We start from the raw sequence: 15,945 nt of genomic DNA, 5'->3' as shown, positions 1-15,945 counted from the left end.
AGCCGGCTCCCCGCTCCAATACCTGGGAGCTCTGCCGCACTCAGGCAGCCCTGGTATTCCTGTGACTCTGAGGGTCCTGAGAACACACTGTCCCAGCGGGGGTTCCACCCCCCACTTAGCCACTGGAGCAATGTCCCTCAGTGGAGCAGACTTCTACAAGTTCCGATTTTGTTTTCTGCTGTTCTATCACTTGCCAGTAGCCAGCTCCCTCCCCCCACAGTCTCTCTTCCCATATATCGCCTCGGATTCACTTCTCCACACATCCTAGCTTCCAGAAAGTGGTCACTTTTCTGTTCCTAGAATTGCTGCTATTCTTTTCTTTGATCTCCTGTTGAGTTTGTAGGTGTTCAGAATGGTTTTATACCTATCTAGCTGAATTCCTGGGACCAGAAGAAATTTAGATCTCCTACTCCTCTGCCATCTTGCTACCCCACCCAGATCCAATATCCTAACTACAGAATTTACAGAAAGATGAAATAAATATGAAGAAAGAACTAACACAGAAAAACTCCCAGAAAATGAAAGATGTTTCTACATTGAAAGTCCTACTGAGTGGCCAGCACAGTAAGTTGAGAAAAGATCTGTACAGGCAGAGGCTGCTGGGAAGATGGCGGAGTAGGACGTCCCTGAGCTCACCTCTTGCCACGTGGCCGCCTAGAGAGCACCCACAGCGGCATAAATAACCCAAAAAGCAGCCTGAAAACTGGCAGAACAGACTCTCCACAGCCTGGCATAGACAAGAGGCCACAATGAAGCAGATCCACCCCCTGCGATCGTTCTTGACAAGATCCCGTCAAAGCGGTGCCACAAGCCTGGCAGTGTGCGGGCAGCCCAGACAAGGGTGAGCACCACTCCAAAGTGAGTCCTGCCCCAGGGAGAGGGGAAGATAACCACACACCAGTCTGACTGACCCCAGCAGTGGGCTGGGTGCAGGCAGTGGGTCTGACTGCAGGCCCCACCCACCAACAAAAGCTTCTCCGGGGACGACAAAGGGACAGTGCCTGCACTTTGGTGCTACTGCATCTCTGGCAAATGCCTGGTCTGACTCAACTCAAGCCCAAGGCAGCCCCGGAGCAGCCCACTAACACCACAGGCACCAGACTCTGCCCACAACAGGCAGACAGCCATCGCAGACAACAGGACTGAAGGCAAACATGTCCTAGCCACAATGGTAGGACACCCCTGGAGCAACACACATAGGAGACACCCCCTGAAGCACCAGGTTCTGGGGAACAGACATTGCACTGCAGGACCTCTTCTTCATAAAGCCACTACTTTCAAGTGCAGGAGATGTAGCTGACTTTCCTAACACAGAAAAACAGACAACGCAAGAGACAGAATGAGGAGACAGAGGAATATGTCCCAAATCAAAAAACAGGACAAAATCAGAGCAGGAAACCTAAACAAAATGGAGGTAAGTAATATGTCTGATAGCGAATTTAAAGATACTCTCATAAAGTATAATGCTCATAAAGATACTCGCTAGAATTGAGGAAGGACTGCAGGACCTCCATGAGACCCTCCACCAAGAGATAGAAGACGTAAAAAAGAACCAATTAGAGCTATTGGACTCACTAAATGGAAATAAAAATAGACCATCTGGAATAAATAGCAAGCAAGAGGAAGTAGAAGAAAGGATCAGCTACCTGGAGGACAGAGTCATGGAAAGCAATCAAGCTGAGCAGATGAGAGGGTGAAAAAGATATGCAAAATGAAAATAGGCCGAGGGAACGCAGCAACACTGTCAGGCATAACAGTCGCATGATAGGGATCCCAGAAGGAGAAGAGCGAGAAAAGGGGGCAGAAGATTTGTCTGAAGAAATAATAGCTGAAAACTTCCTGAATCTGGGGAAGGAAAGAGAAATCCAGATACAGGAGGCACAGAGAGCCCCCAACACAACCAACCCAAAGAAGTCTGCACCAAGACACAAAGTAAATAAGATGGCCAAAAGTAGTGATAAAGAGAGAATTTTAAAGGCAGCAAGAGAAAGGAAAGCAGGTACATACAAGGGAAACCCCATACGGCTATCAGTGGGCTTTTCAGCAGAAACTCTGCAGGCCAGAAGAAAGTGGCATGGTAAATTCCAACTGCTAAAAGGAAAAGATCTACAGCCAAAAATACTCTATCCAGCAAGGCTTTCATTTAGAATAGAGGGAGAGATCAAGTTTCCCAGAAAAACAAAAATTAAAAGCAAAACCAGCCACATCCCTGTCACACACGATGCCATCAGCCTGTGGGTCCCAAATTCACAGTCCAGCTGCCCTCCTGCCGGAGTCAGCATGCACGGCCTGCCACCTGCTAAATGCCAAGTCAAATGCCTTCACCTCAGATTGCCAAGGGCTCAAATTGACACTCTTCCCCTCAAATTCCAGCCCCTGTGCTCAAGTTTGTGCACAAAAGTGGGCATGATTATAACAGCAGAATGAAGCAACCCAAACATCTAACTATTTCTGTGGAATATAGAATGGATAAAAGGAATGTGCTAGGCTGAGAACATCTCCAACAAGCACATCAAAGAACAATACATACAGCATGATTCTGGTTAGTAAAAAAAAAAACAAAAAAAAACCTGAGAAGAATAAAACAAGATGAAACCAGAGAGGGAGACAAACCATAAGAGACTTCTTAGGCATAGGAAAGAAACTGAGGCTTGCTGGAGGGAGGTGGGGGGGGGATGGGGTAACTGGGTGGTGGGCATGAAGGAGGGCACATGATGGAATGAGTACTGGGTGTTGTATGCAACTGATGAATCACTGAACTCTACCTCTGAAACTAATAATACACTATATTGTTAATTAATTGAACTTCAAATTTAAAAAAAGGAAACCCCCCCCCAAAAAAATCTGTACAACGCACATCATTGTAAAATTTCAAAATACCAAGGATAAACAAATGATCTTAAGGATTTAAGGAGGAAAAGAAAAAGGTCACATGTAAAAAATTAATATAACATCAGACTTCTGAACTGCAAGCCAGGAGAAAATGGACAAAAGTCTTTAAAATGGAGAGAAAACTATTTACAGACTAAAATTCTGTACCCCCTCAAATTACCTTTAACTTTATGGGTAAAATAAACACATTCTCAGGATGCTACTGGATGATACACTCCACTCAAATAAGGAAATGAACGATGAAGATGAAAATATGAGTTCCAAGACACTGGATCTGACACAGAGGAGAGACATTAACTCCTCTACAGGAAACTTAGAGAACTACCAATCCATAGTAGAACAGGAGAATTTTAGCTTCTAAAAGGAATAGCTCAAAAAAAAAAAAAAAATCAGATGGTTAGTGTATTTGTTTTTTTTTTTCTTTTGGAAAATATTTTTCAAAGTTTTTAAATTCTTTTCCAGTATCTAAGAATTATTGATAGTGATATCTCCTGATTAAATGTTACATTATTGTTTCATGCCAATTTAATAAAAAATCTACTTTAGGAAAAAAGTACTTCTAAGTTTAGAGTACTACTATTTTTATTTCATTTTTTAAAAAGATTTATTTATTTATTTATTTATTTGAGGGAAAGTGCACTCATGTGCGCACACTCATGCACATGTGAGCAGAGGTAGGGGCAGGGGGGGAGGGAGAGAAAGTCTCAAGCAAACTCCCCTCTGAGCACAGAACCCAATGTGGGGCTCAATCTCACAAACCTGAGGTCATGACCTGAGCCAAAATCAAGAATCAGCTGCAGACTGAGCACCCCAGGTGCCCCTTCATTTCTTTTTTTGAGCTCAAAAAAGTATCCAATTTTTGGAAGTCAAAGAGGTTTTAAAAAGATTTTTCTTTTTATTAAGAACTCACAATAAAATGTTATGGTTATAGGAAAACTAAAAATCATGATGTTCACTCTGAAATAAAGGAGCATATTTTGTATTCTATAAATGAAATCTCAAGGCTGAAAGACATTATTTCCTTCATTGGTTCTGAAATTTTTTTTAAAAAAAATCCATTCAAAAATATTCAGTTTTCCTTATATTCTTCTTTGCCTGGGTTTTTAATATCTTGATAATGCTACCTTTTGTAAATTATCAAACTCAGGACAACAGCAGATGGCAATTGTGAAGCCAAAAGATGTATACTAGAAAGAGGCTTTTTTATTGTTATCAGAGATGGACAGGCCTAGATTCAAGTCCCAGCTGTATACACCTGAGCAAGCCCCTTCCGTGAACCTCAGTTTCTTCATCTATAATCCCTATCCTGCAGGCTCATTATGAAGATTAGAATAATAAATGTAAAGTGCCAGCCAAGGACAAGCCACAAAATATATATGTAATTAATAATGACAATTCTCCTTCTCTTTTTGATCTTCTCTGTGGTCCAAGAGGCTTAATTTTAAAGAATTTATAGACTTTGCAATCAAAATACCTGAGTTCAAATCTTGGTTCTTCCATTTATTTGCCTGTAACCCTTGGGGTAGTTACTTATTCTTCTTAATCTTGGTTTCAGCAATTCTATCATGGCATAATCATAAAGACCCTGTGATGAGGTAGTGGTGAATATATATTCTACAAGCATGGGGCTGGCACACCGTAAGTTCTCAGAAGGTATAACATAAGTAATAACAATGAACCAAAAGATACAGTTTCTCTCCTCTTCATGGCTAATTAAAGCAAAATAAAGTAACAGAAATGACTTGGTCAAGAATAGCATTTCAGGAAGTTATACGTGACATGTGACCTAAATTAACCATTTCTCCGTAAAACAGAAAATGCCTTCCAAGATATCTTTTAATTCATCTACGTGCTACTTGACAGAATACTTATCTGTCTACTTGTCAGTTTGGTCAATCAGGTGAAGCACCACCCCTTCCTTTGTGCACCCTCTCTCTACCTACGTATATTTCATTTCCTTCTCTCTTTCTTACTATTGTTTAGTTGATTGACCAAACTGACAAGTGGCTTGTGGAATTGGTCACTGAATTGAAATGTTGGTTTTGTCAGAATAAATAATTTGGCAGCCCTCCTGATATAAGACAGAGGAGTAAAAAAAAAAAAAAAAAAAAAAACATGGGGCCATGATGATAGTGTCTGTAGATCCAGCATACTTCCCGGGTTTTTTCTCTTTGACTTTGGCTTTTTATTTTTTAATCTTTGACAAAGTCACTTGTTTTTACACTTTGAGGCCAGATACATTATCTTATATATATTTCCATCACTGGCAACTAGGATATTATGTGGCAAATTGAAGATACTTTTTAAAACGTTGTTTAATAAATAAAGTAATTTGAGTATACATAGATTCCTGAAACTCTATCACCATACTACCAGAGGAACTAGCTAGCACGCAAAAACAAAACATTGAACTATTTTCTAAACCTTTCCATTTGAATTAAATAAAATCCCAAACCCACTGGTATGCAAATTGTATTTTGTTTCTTAATGATGTAAATCTAGATGGAACGTTTAGTATATGCATGTGTTGTTTCAAGAAGTGCAAAGGTAACTCAGTCACAGTTTTGCCACCCCCAAGAACTCCCACTTCAAATGAAGTCACAAGCAAAGCCTTTTCACTATACAAAACTTCCCTTTTATAAAGAGTTTGCTTAAAAATGTAAGTAATTTCTTAAAGGTCATATTTCCCCCCAAAATTGGTTTCTTCACCCTTACATTCTCATTGTACTGCGTAGAATTTTTTGTTGTTTCACTTTGGATTTAAGATTCTGATGATTTTAAAGTCATATACCTCTGCTGTTTGGAAGCAGAATTTTTATATAAGCAAATAAGTAACAAGGTAACTTTCTTACCTTGTTCTTGTGCATGAACAGCACCTCCTGCCACACATAGCACAATAAAATGAAGAAGCAATTTCCTAAAAAAAAAAAAAAAAGGAAAATTTTAGTGGATATTTATAACCTATAAATCATATAAAATACAAAATGAACTCTAGTACAAGATTAAGAAGTGAGCTATCATTTTTTAAAAGATTTTATTTATTTATCTGGGAGAGAGAGCGAGAGAGAACAGGAGCAGGTGAAGGACAGAGGGAGAAGCAGACTCTCCGCTGACCAGGGAGCCCAATGTGGGGCTCGATCCCAGGACCCTGGGATCATGACCTGAGTCGAAGGCAGATGCTTAACAGACTGAGCCACCCAGGTGCCCCAAGAAATAAGCTATCATTTTAATTAACACAGTATTTTAATACTCATAATGGCTAAGAGCAAGGGCTCTGAGTTTAAGTTCCAGCTTTGCCACTTACTATATGACTTGGGCACACTTTTTATCACCCTAGTGTTTCTTCATCTGTTAAATGTATCTCATAAACTTTTTCAAAGATTAACTGAAAAATTTCATGTAAGGCACACAAAACAATACCTGGCACATAGGAAGCACTCAATAAACGTTAACTAGTATAAATGATATTATTAATATTATGACTACATATTATACCAAATTATCATACATACAATTTTATACAAAGTAATATAAGTTTATGCAAAGTAACAGAACTTATAGTCACTTAACCATAGTGATTATAAATTGTGGAACCAGTGATTTGTTTAAATGAATGTTTATATGTAAAGCCATTTGATTATCATATCAAAGCCATTTGAATATCACTTGTACTAGATTCATGATATTTGGGTTCTGAAAATAGCAATGGCCTGTAGATGTCAACATTGAACATTTTGATTAGCAATAATTGTGAGCACAATACTCAATCACTGCATATCAAAATGTTCATTCATAATGATTAGCTGACTTTTGGTAGATTTTATTGAGTAGTCTTCATAATTGGCTATAGCTACCTCTCAAGTAAAAACCATAGAGATAATTTCAAAAAGTAATGGTAGGCTGGTTAAAACAATAGTTGATCACATAATTCTTCTTTTTTTATTATTATTATAACCCAGGGACTTCCCAAATGACATTTCTGTAAAATAGAGTTCTGTGAGTGATTACAAAGTTCCTGGTGTGCTAATAGTAATTGGTACATTTCCTGTTTATTACCAATGATAAATATGTTTTTATCTTCTCAACTAGTATAAGGAGCATGTTAATATAACAAAGATAATCTTTTACAAAGTGAGTCAATAATATGTAATTATACTTTTCTCCTTGGTATAATGGAACTATAATTTATATTAAAATGGCCTTAACCATATTTTAGTAAATGAAAAATGCACACGCTATGGTCTTACTCAGTACAGAGCACAACTTTTATAAGATAAGTTGATAGAATACTTAAAACTGTCATCAATTCTATAATCTAATCAACTGAACAATTACAGAAATTTCAACTGGTATGGGCAAATAGCTGAACCATATATTTTAATGAAGCATATAAAAGATTCCTATGTATGGTGTTATCCATTTAAAACAATAGTTCTCAAATGTTAATTTGCTAAAAGAACCACCTGAGATGCTTGTAAAAAATGTAGATTCTAGGCTTGCTTCAGAGATTATGATTTATAAATTTGGACTGAATCCTCAGTTTGTATACATCTTTAGGTGATTCTAATATGGATTGTGCATATATCAAACTCTGAGAAACAACAATTTAGAACATTTACTATTTATAGTTACATTGTACTTAAAACACACAAATATTATTAAATCACAATCTAATTTTATGACATGACCTAAGATTATTTGACCCTTGGGGGGGGTGTTGTTTTTTGTTTGTTTGTTTGTTTTGTTTTTATCCTTTTCTCCTGCTCTAGATCAGTGGTTTCAAACTTTACTGTGCAGCAGAATCACCTGGAGGGCTTGTTAAAGATTCGCTGGGCTCCACCCTGAAAGTTTCTGACTCACCAGGTCTGGGGTGAGTTTCGAGAATTTGCATTTATAACAAGTTCCCAGGCAATGCAGATGCTGTGAATCTGGGGTTTACGCTATGAGGACCACTGCTCGGGAATAGATGCTCAAGAGATGATGAAAGGCCTACCTGTTTTGAATCTGGTTTTTACCCTCACTGCACAGTGGAATCACCTGGAGAGCTTTAAAAACTACTAATACTTGCATCTTGCCCTCTCCACCTATGCCCCCAGAGATTCTGATTTTAATTTGTCTGTGGTACAGGGATTTTTAAACACTCCCCAGGTGATTCTACTGTGCAAACAAGTTGAGGACCTCTGTGTAAGATTAAAATGATATCTCTAGGTTCTCGAGGATGGATCCCAAAGTGATCTAGAGTTTGAGTAAAAAGAGGCTCTTTTCCTTTCAACTTTATATTTTCAGGAAATAACTGGCAGGATATATAGACCAGTGAGACTAAAAAATAGCTCAGGATTACAATCACTGAAGGAGAGTGCAGCAGATTATGCTGTCTTAGCAGAAAATGGAATGTGAAACGAATCACGTCTCATCTGCCTCACTCAGAGTTTAGAAATAACCCAACAGGCGCTCTTCTATTCAGAGGAAGGTAATCTGGCTCACTCAGAGTTTAGAAATAACCCAACAGGCGCTCTTCTATTCAGAGGAAGCTAAGTAATGAAGAGTACAACAACCAGCAGTATTCATTTAGCAATTCAGCCAACTCGTAGACTTCCCCAATGACCTCAGGGGAGAAAAATGAAAAATAAAGTTCTTTCTAGACATGTTAACAAGTCCATTCCTGTTGTAAGGCAGCAAAACCTGAACACATCAAATATCATCCCTTAGCCAGGTGATCTTAGGGGATTATGACAAATCAATTGAGCCATACCTTATGTAAGTGTACCTACGTATTAAAACCGATGACTAATAGAGAAGTAGAGATTGATGACTGAGATTTTTTCTCTTTTTCTAATTATGTCCCAAACTAACAGCCACCTAAGGAAGAACATATGGATATACATATCCATAGCAATATGGATTCCATTACGCCTGACCTCCCCTCCCCTGAAGCTACAGCCATATCACATTATACTGTATTCCCTGGAGAGACCTTGTAAGTATCTTAAAGGCCCTCTTCGTCTCCACCTGTCAGAATCTTAAGTATCATCAAAGCCTAATTTGAATAACATCTGCTCCATGAAGTTTCCATCATCTCTAAAGAAGGCTGGATTTTTCCCTCCTCTCTGTACTCTTAATGCTTTAATTGTAACTTTATTATATCCCATATACGTTGTACCTCTTAGGATTAATTAGTAAGTAAATACCTGAACAAGCAACAGGTCTTCACCTTTTATCTATTTCTTACATGAAATTGACAATAAACATTTTTAACCGACTGAGCCACCCAGGCGTCCCTTTAAAAGAAATATTTTATTTATTTATTTGTCAGAGAGAGAGAGCACAGGCAGGGGGAGTGGCAGGCAGAGGGAGGGGGAGAAGCAGGCTCCCTGCTCAGCGGGGAGCCCGATGTGGGACTCAATCCCAGGACCCTTGGATCATGACCTGAACAGAAGGCAGAAGCTTAACCGACTGTTTAATAAACACTTTTAAAATGGAAAGGAGTAATAGTAACATCTCCCAATGACTGAGGAATTCAGTTTTTCCCTATGGATCTAATTCTTTTAACACTTGGGAAAAGTAAAGTAAAATAAGTAAGAGTACTTTTACTTGGCTGTCCAAAGAGAGAAAGAAGAGAAAGAAGAACGTTTAAAAATATCTGCTAAGATAGGGTAAATGGAAAGGCTTCTTTTTTTTTTTCTTCATTGTGACTGTTTTTCTCATCTCTGAAGTGGGAACACAGAGAAGACATCAAGCTTAATTGACGTATTCAGTGAAAGAGCCAAACTCCATCATTGTATGAAATGGATGTCTAATGAATCCAAGCTTTCTGGAAAATGTCTAGTTGGGCTGGGCTTGTTTATTTCTTTGGTTTTGCCCCCCTCCCATGATATCACATTTACTATACATTCACTTAAGAAAAAATGTCACATTTCCACATTAGCAGATGATAGAGTTCTCAAGGGCATCAGCTGTGCTTTATGCTTTATGTACCATGTATACATTTAGTGCTAAGACATGCCAGAGTCGTTGAATAAGTTAAAATTAAAACTGCATTAGGTTGGAGAGAAAACAGCATGGTAAATAAGAAAGTAAAACTAGACTGGGAGTCAAAAGACTAAAACTGGTTCTATTTCTAACTTACTGTGTGACCTTGGGTGGTTCATTTCAATGTTCTGAGTCTTGGTTGACTTCTCTCTCATGGGATGAGATAATATAAATTTTATATTTTGCATTCTAAATATAAAACCCTAAAATCTGTGTCTATGGTAGGATCCTTTTAGTATACTGGCATTAAAGGACAAAGATTAAATTATTTAGCAAGATGTTCCATAAAGTACTATATATAATAGACATGATGTTTAACCACAAATCTGGAAAGGTCTTCCTGAAGGTCTGGCCAATATTCTTTTAATTATATAACCTAAAATAGTCTACTAAGTTTGCTCATTTTTCCACATATTTACTTTCACAAAAAGTCTAGTTGGTATATTAAATATGACTATTTTTCAAATATTTGGAGCATGTCTGCTTTTGGTCACTTTTCTGTATGTCTGGAGTGTATGTCACTAATAGAAACTACCAGAAGTACCTGTACTCAAACATTTCACAAAAACAGACCAGATCTAAAAGAAGTAAAAACTATGGTAACAGTCAATAAAAGTTCAGAAAATATAACCCACGATATTAATATCTGAGGATCTCTAGCAAAATATGAAATATTTCTGTGTCTGGTCTGCTAGCCACATTTTCAGTATAGCAGAAGCCACAATCAAAACATAACCAGACATGTGAGCGATGAAGCCTGGAGGGGATGAGACCGGAAATAGGTATCCGAAGACCATACTCCAAATATTTAAGGAACTAATATCCATCCCAGGCATCTTCCCTAAATAATTCTTAGGGCTATTCAACTTTCTCTTTATCTGAAGGGTTTAAGTTACTTTAGGAGAATCCCAGGCATCTTTTCGTTCAGGGCACCCATGAGACTCTCATGTATTGTGTCTGCAGGCTACCGAAGCTCATTCCGACATAGATTCCAGTTATAATTATAAGAAGGACTTGTGAAATCTTGTGAATAGGGAACCTTTTTTTTAATGAGTTGGTGATTTTAATCTAAACCAATTTCTAAACCAACTGAAAACCATACGTGTGATATATATCGATAATTTCAGCAATTACCATTACACTACATTTACAAGCCAAAAACTCCTTTAAGTTATGACAACTTTACAAATTTTGCTCTTTACTAGCTGCAAAGATCCAGAAATAGTAACATTTCTGTCCTTTGTTGCCCAAATAACTGAAGATCAGTTCTCATCCCAGCAGTGGGGATAAAGTTGGATGATTCAGGGAGTGAAGTGTTGTCACTAACTTATATACAATGAATTTCTGAGACTATCAATTCAGCTTAGTAGGTGCTTGTATAACTAATGCAGTGGTGAAGCATACTAGAATTTTTGGTTAAATTTCAAGCAAACAGGCAATTCATGAAGTACAAGGGAGATAAATGCTTAAGGACTTCAAGTGATCAAAATGCCTAGAGTCCAGTCAGTAGCAGGGAAGAAAAATACCTCAGCTAGTCCATCCTCGTAATACCCCAGAGATTGTTAACATGATTGCTGCCTAGCCTGGCAAAGTTCCTGGCACACACTAGTGTTAACTAAAGTTTTTTAAATGAATGAGTCAATCTTCAGTTAGCAAGACTATCAGGTGGTCTTGAGTTTCAATAAACATACAACTTCTCCAGCATCTTCTACATGCACACTGATCCCAAGATCAAGAAGTCAGGCCATCCTAACCTCCATTTATTTAGCTAAGAAAGTAACCTGGTTTAAAGACCTTTCAGAATCTGGTCTCTGGTGTCCAGATCCAGCTCCAGTTACTCCTCCTCTAGAAAGTGTGCTCTACAACCAACTTCACTTCTTTCCGGCCCTCAAATGAACCTGTGCTATCACCTCTCAGCCTTTTACTGTTCTGTCTGGAAAGTTCCATGCCTTTTCCTGTTGGGTCTCAGTGAGAATTTCATTTCCTTTGGTCAGCCTTTCTTTCCAGGATTTCCCTTCTGTATCTACCCCACCTACCCAGGACTTCTAGGTGTCCTCCTGTCTGTACCTTTACCTCATTTTGGTATACCTGGTTGTTCGTTTTCTGTTTCCGATACTAACCTGGGCACATTGGGAGGGCAGCAGTTGTGTTTCTGTCTTGTTCCACCACTGTATCCCTTCTGCTTAGAGCGATGCTGGGCACGTAGTTGGGGCTCAGAAAACATTTGTTGAATAAATGAGTGAATGATTGAGTGAATGAATGCCAGAATAATGTTAGCCTTTTATGCGAATGAAAACGAAATGGTCTTTACCTCACTTCTCATTCAGAGTTACAAATTCTAAAATAACTCTTAGTTGCAAAGCATGGCAAGGAAACTAGCACAGCTATTTGAATTTCCACAATAAAATTTATTTTTTTTCTCCTGCCTCTTCAGATCACCAAGCAGAATGTCTAAGCAACACACTTTCCATAAGTATAATCCCTCTCCTTGAGACATCAGTTTATTTTAAACATCTACTTGAAAGCAAAGATAACTAAGCAACTTTAAAGAAGTTTCATGCCAACTAGGAAATAGATGTTTATATCCAAAACTGCCCCCCACTCCCCCACCCCCACACACACCTTGGTTATAGAAACCCTTTAATTACAATAATAGCCTGCCTGGGGAAATTTCTGATACTGTTAAATCATTGTATCTAACACTGACTTTTGGTTTTAATTTCCTTTAATATTACTTCCACAAATTCACATTAGGTAACTCACTCAAAAGCAGCCCTATGAAATAAAATGTCTTTAAGGATCCAGTTTTAAAACTGTAAATGTTTTTGGGTGAGTAATCAGAATTGTGATTTTAAAAAACTGCTCCTGTTCTTACAAAAACATCACCACAAAAGGATGGTGGAAAATTAAAACCTCAAGGATTTCATTAGACACTCTAAGGTTTAATTCAGTGGACTGACATTATCATCAGCTAATCAGCTGCTTCTGCCAAGTCCCCTCCCTATAGGGTTGGTAGTGGTGTTTTTTGTTTTTTTTTTTAAGATTTTATTTACTTATTTGGCAGAGAGAGAGCACAAGAGGGGAGGGAGCACAGGAAAAGTCTGAGAGAGAAGCAGGGAGCCCAATTCGGGGCTGGATCCCAAAACCCTGAGATCATGACCTGAGCCAAAGGCAAAGGCTTAACTGACTAAGCCACCCAGGCCTCCCAGTTTTTCTTTTTTAAAATTGAAGAGCGCTTAATTCTTTAAGGAAATTGGATTTTTTTGAGAAACAATTTTCTCAGATCAGTCAGTAACTACTCTTTCCCCTACTTGGCATGTGTATGGTTGGAGCTATAAGGGGGTGCAATCTGATGTAACCTTGAATTCCCCTTATTCTCTGCAGCCCACCCCCACTGACAACTGTAGTGGAACAAACTGGAAGTCAAAGGAGGCTGCAAGGTCCCTGACGGAGAGACCTTCTAGGCCAGTGCCTTCACCCAGGATCTGCTCTCAACCCCAATTCTCTCAGCCAGGGTTCTTCACCCGTTCCACGTAGTTTCATTTTTCCTCAGTTCCTTGGTGTAATCCATTCTGTTTGGTTTCTCTGCCTCCCCACCCCCAATCATCTGGACCCAATTTACAAACCCCAAACTGCCCCCAAATTTATGCAGGGCCTTTTCTGGGAGCGTCTGGAAGGGAAGTGTAAACCAGACAAGACAGAGGCCAGGAGCAGAAGATCTGCTTTAATCTGAGAGGTTGGTCACAACTACCAGCCCGGCGGATGGTGGGGCACCGACGCAGGCCTTGCTCAGTGGCCAAGGAAAAGCCCTCCGGTGGGAGTTGGCCGGCAAGGCAAGAAGGGCAGAGGGATGAACGCGGAGGTTGCGGGCCGGCCAGTAGGTGGACTGCCTCACCCACCCTCTCCTGGTGTCTCTGGACCCGCGGGAGCCCGCAGCTCTTGCCACCATTCCACCGACTGGCATCAGCAGGAAGATGCGCGCGGTCCCGCACGATCGGCTGCGCCCGGAGCCCGGCTCTCCGACTGGGTCCACGCTGAGGGGCTTTTATTGAGAAATGTGGCGGGAAACGTGCCTGGGAAGCCGGCGCGACCCGCGTGAGTCGCCCTGGGGAAGTTAAGCGGCATTGCCTGAGCTCTTTCGCGACCCGGGCCTCCCAGGTCCCCGGCACCTGGCCCCAGGCACGGGATTACGAGCTTGCCTCCCCAGATTCGCCCGGTTTCGGGCGCGCGAGGAGGTGCGTCCTCCTCCGCCGGGAAGCCCAGCTGCCCAGGCTCGCAGGGGTCAGAGCAGAGAGCGCGCGAGCCCCAGCCACGGTCGGCGGCACGCGGCTGGGAAGCACATGTGCACACAAACACTGCCACAAGGCGGTCTCTCTCCGCGCCCCGCCTCCCTCCGCCTGCCCTCAGCGGGCACGGTCAGTTCTACCCGCGACCCTCACCTACTCTCCCAAGGGACAGATCGGGGCAGAGAATGACCGGAGCCGCTTTGATCCCTCCCGCCCCAAGGGCCTGAAGCAAACTTGCATAACCCACTGACCTCTTCCAGGGGGAGGAGGGCAGCCAACCAAGGCATGCACCCCCCTCCAGGCTCTTTTCCCAGTAAGGGAGTGAGCAGGAGCAGGTACAGCGCCCAAAGAGGCGGTGGGGTGCCAGTCAGGGCCTGCGCGAGCACTCTGCGGGAGGAGCAGCCCCGCCCCCGCGTCCAGCCCCTTCCCCAGTGATAGGCCAGTGAAGCAGGACGCAGCCTCGGCCCCAGATGGGCAGCACGTGTGTTGGCCTCCTAACGACAAGAGGCGATTGCCTCTGAGTCTAGCCGCGCCCCGATGCCCGAGGTTTTGCGGGTACCCTCTCCTCCAGTCCAGCAACCCCGCCCCACGTCTGTACCCCGCGGTCCAGGCTGCGCGCACAGATCCCAGAGGACCGCCGGCGCCCGGGCTGTCCCCAGGCTGGACGCCCGAAGAAGCACCACCGGGAAGCAGAACCTCAGCCAGGGCCCTGAGAAAGAAGGGGGGGAGGGCGCGAGGGCGGCGGGAGCTGGAGCTCCAGCGGGCGTCTGAGCTCAGCTCGGGAGTCGCGGGAATCGTGGCCGCCGGCACCGGGACGCGCGCCAGCGAGCTTTCCCTCCCCAGCCGTAGGACCTCTTTAGCATAACTTTTTGAGAGATCCGCTGGCAGGAGGCTTCCTTTCAAACACCGTATTTTACAAATTGAGGAGACAAGAGGAGGATGCCACGGCTGCTCTCTGGCTCCCAACTTCATAAAAAGTGCCAAGGAGCAGGAGCACAGATCTCCAACCCGCCCAGCGGGTCCGGAGGCTGGGGAGAGGGGTGGGTCTAACCCCAGCCTCCCGGGGAAGTGAGCTACTTACGTTTTTGCCGTGTGGGAGACCTTTCCACGCCTTGTCCTGTGGGCTCCTAAATGCATTTGTATGCATTTGTCCCTGCAGCGAAGCGCTAACGGAAAACAGAAGGCAACTCCGAACTGCTAAGGGTGCAGGTACTGGCCATGAAAAAGGAAAAAAAAAAAAAAAGTCACATGAAAACGATGCTCCAAAACCGCAACAACAACAACAAAAAGGGAGGAGGGAAATAGGAAGAGGAAAGAAGTAGCACCCAAAGGGTAGATCAATCAGCTAGGCTTAGCTCCCTAGCTCGGTAACGGACGAGCCCGGGGGGAGCGCTCCCCTGGGAGGGCGGGCGAGGAGCAAGACCTCACTGGCAGGCGGCGGGGCGCCGGCAGCAGCTGGAACTCCGCCGCGAGTGCAGCCCTCGAGTTCACTTGCGGTTCAAAGGCGACTCTGTGACTCCAGTGGAGTGCTTTGGGCCTGGGAGGAGAGAAGGGCTGGGGGAGGGAAGGAGATGAAGGGGGTGTGTGGGGGAAGTCCTTGGAAACAACCCGCGCCGGAACATTTGTCAGACAAGCACACACACCCACTTCGGAAATCTAGTCGGTGCGAGGGGGCCGGTGGCAACTCCAGGCGCTCAGCGTTGACTGCCGCCGGCTGCTTCCCCTGGAAGAAGAGGAG

At 42.2% G+C, this 15,945-nt stretch overlaps 1 protein-coding gene across 1 annotated transcript in view; it reads right to left on the bottom strand.

Annotated features, from left to right (window-relative positions):
• COL24A1 (collagen type XXIV alpha 1 chain) overlaps positions 1 to 15,722 on the bottom strand; it is a 384,914-nt gene extending 369,192 nt beyond the window's left edge. The window contains exons 1-3 of the mRNA XM_032424689.1: positions 15,636 to 15,722; positions 15,289 to 15,419; positions 5,745 to 5,809 (exon numbers count right to left, since the gene is read on the bottom strand). Coding sequence (XP_032280580.1) covers positions 5,745 to 5,809; positions 15,289 to 15,344 — 121 coding nt within the window. The 5' untranslated portion in view covers positions 15,345 to 15,419; positions 15,636 to 15,722. The remainder of the gene's footprint in view (positions 1 to 5,744; positions 5,810 to 15,288; positions 15,420 to 15,635) is intronic.
• Between the last annotated feature and the right edge of the window lie 223 nt (positions 15,723 to 15,945).

The sequence above is a fragment of the Phoca vitulina genome, unplaced genomic scaffold, assembly GCF_004348235.1.
Source record: "Phoca vitulina isolate PV1807 unplaced genomic scaffold, GSC_HSeal_1.0 scaffold2, whole genome shotgun sequence".
NCBI lineage: Eukaryota > Metazoa > Chordata > Mammalia > Carnivora > Phocidae > Phoca > Phoca vitulina.
The sequence above is the reverse complement of the archived record's forward strand: the minus strand, read 5'-3'. Positions and strand labels throughout refer to the sequence as shown.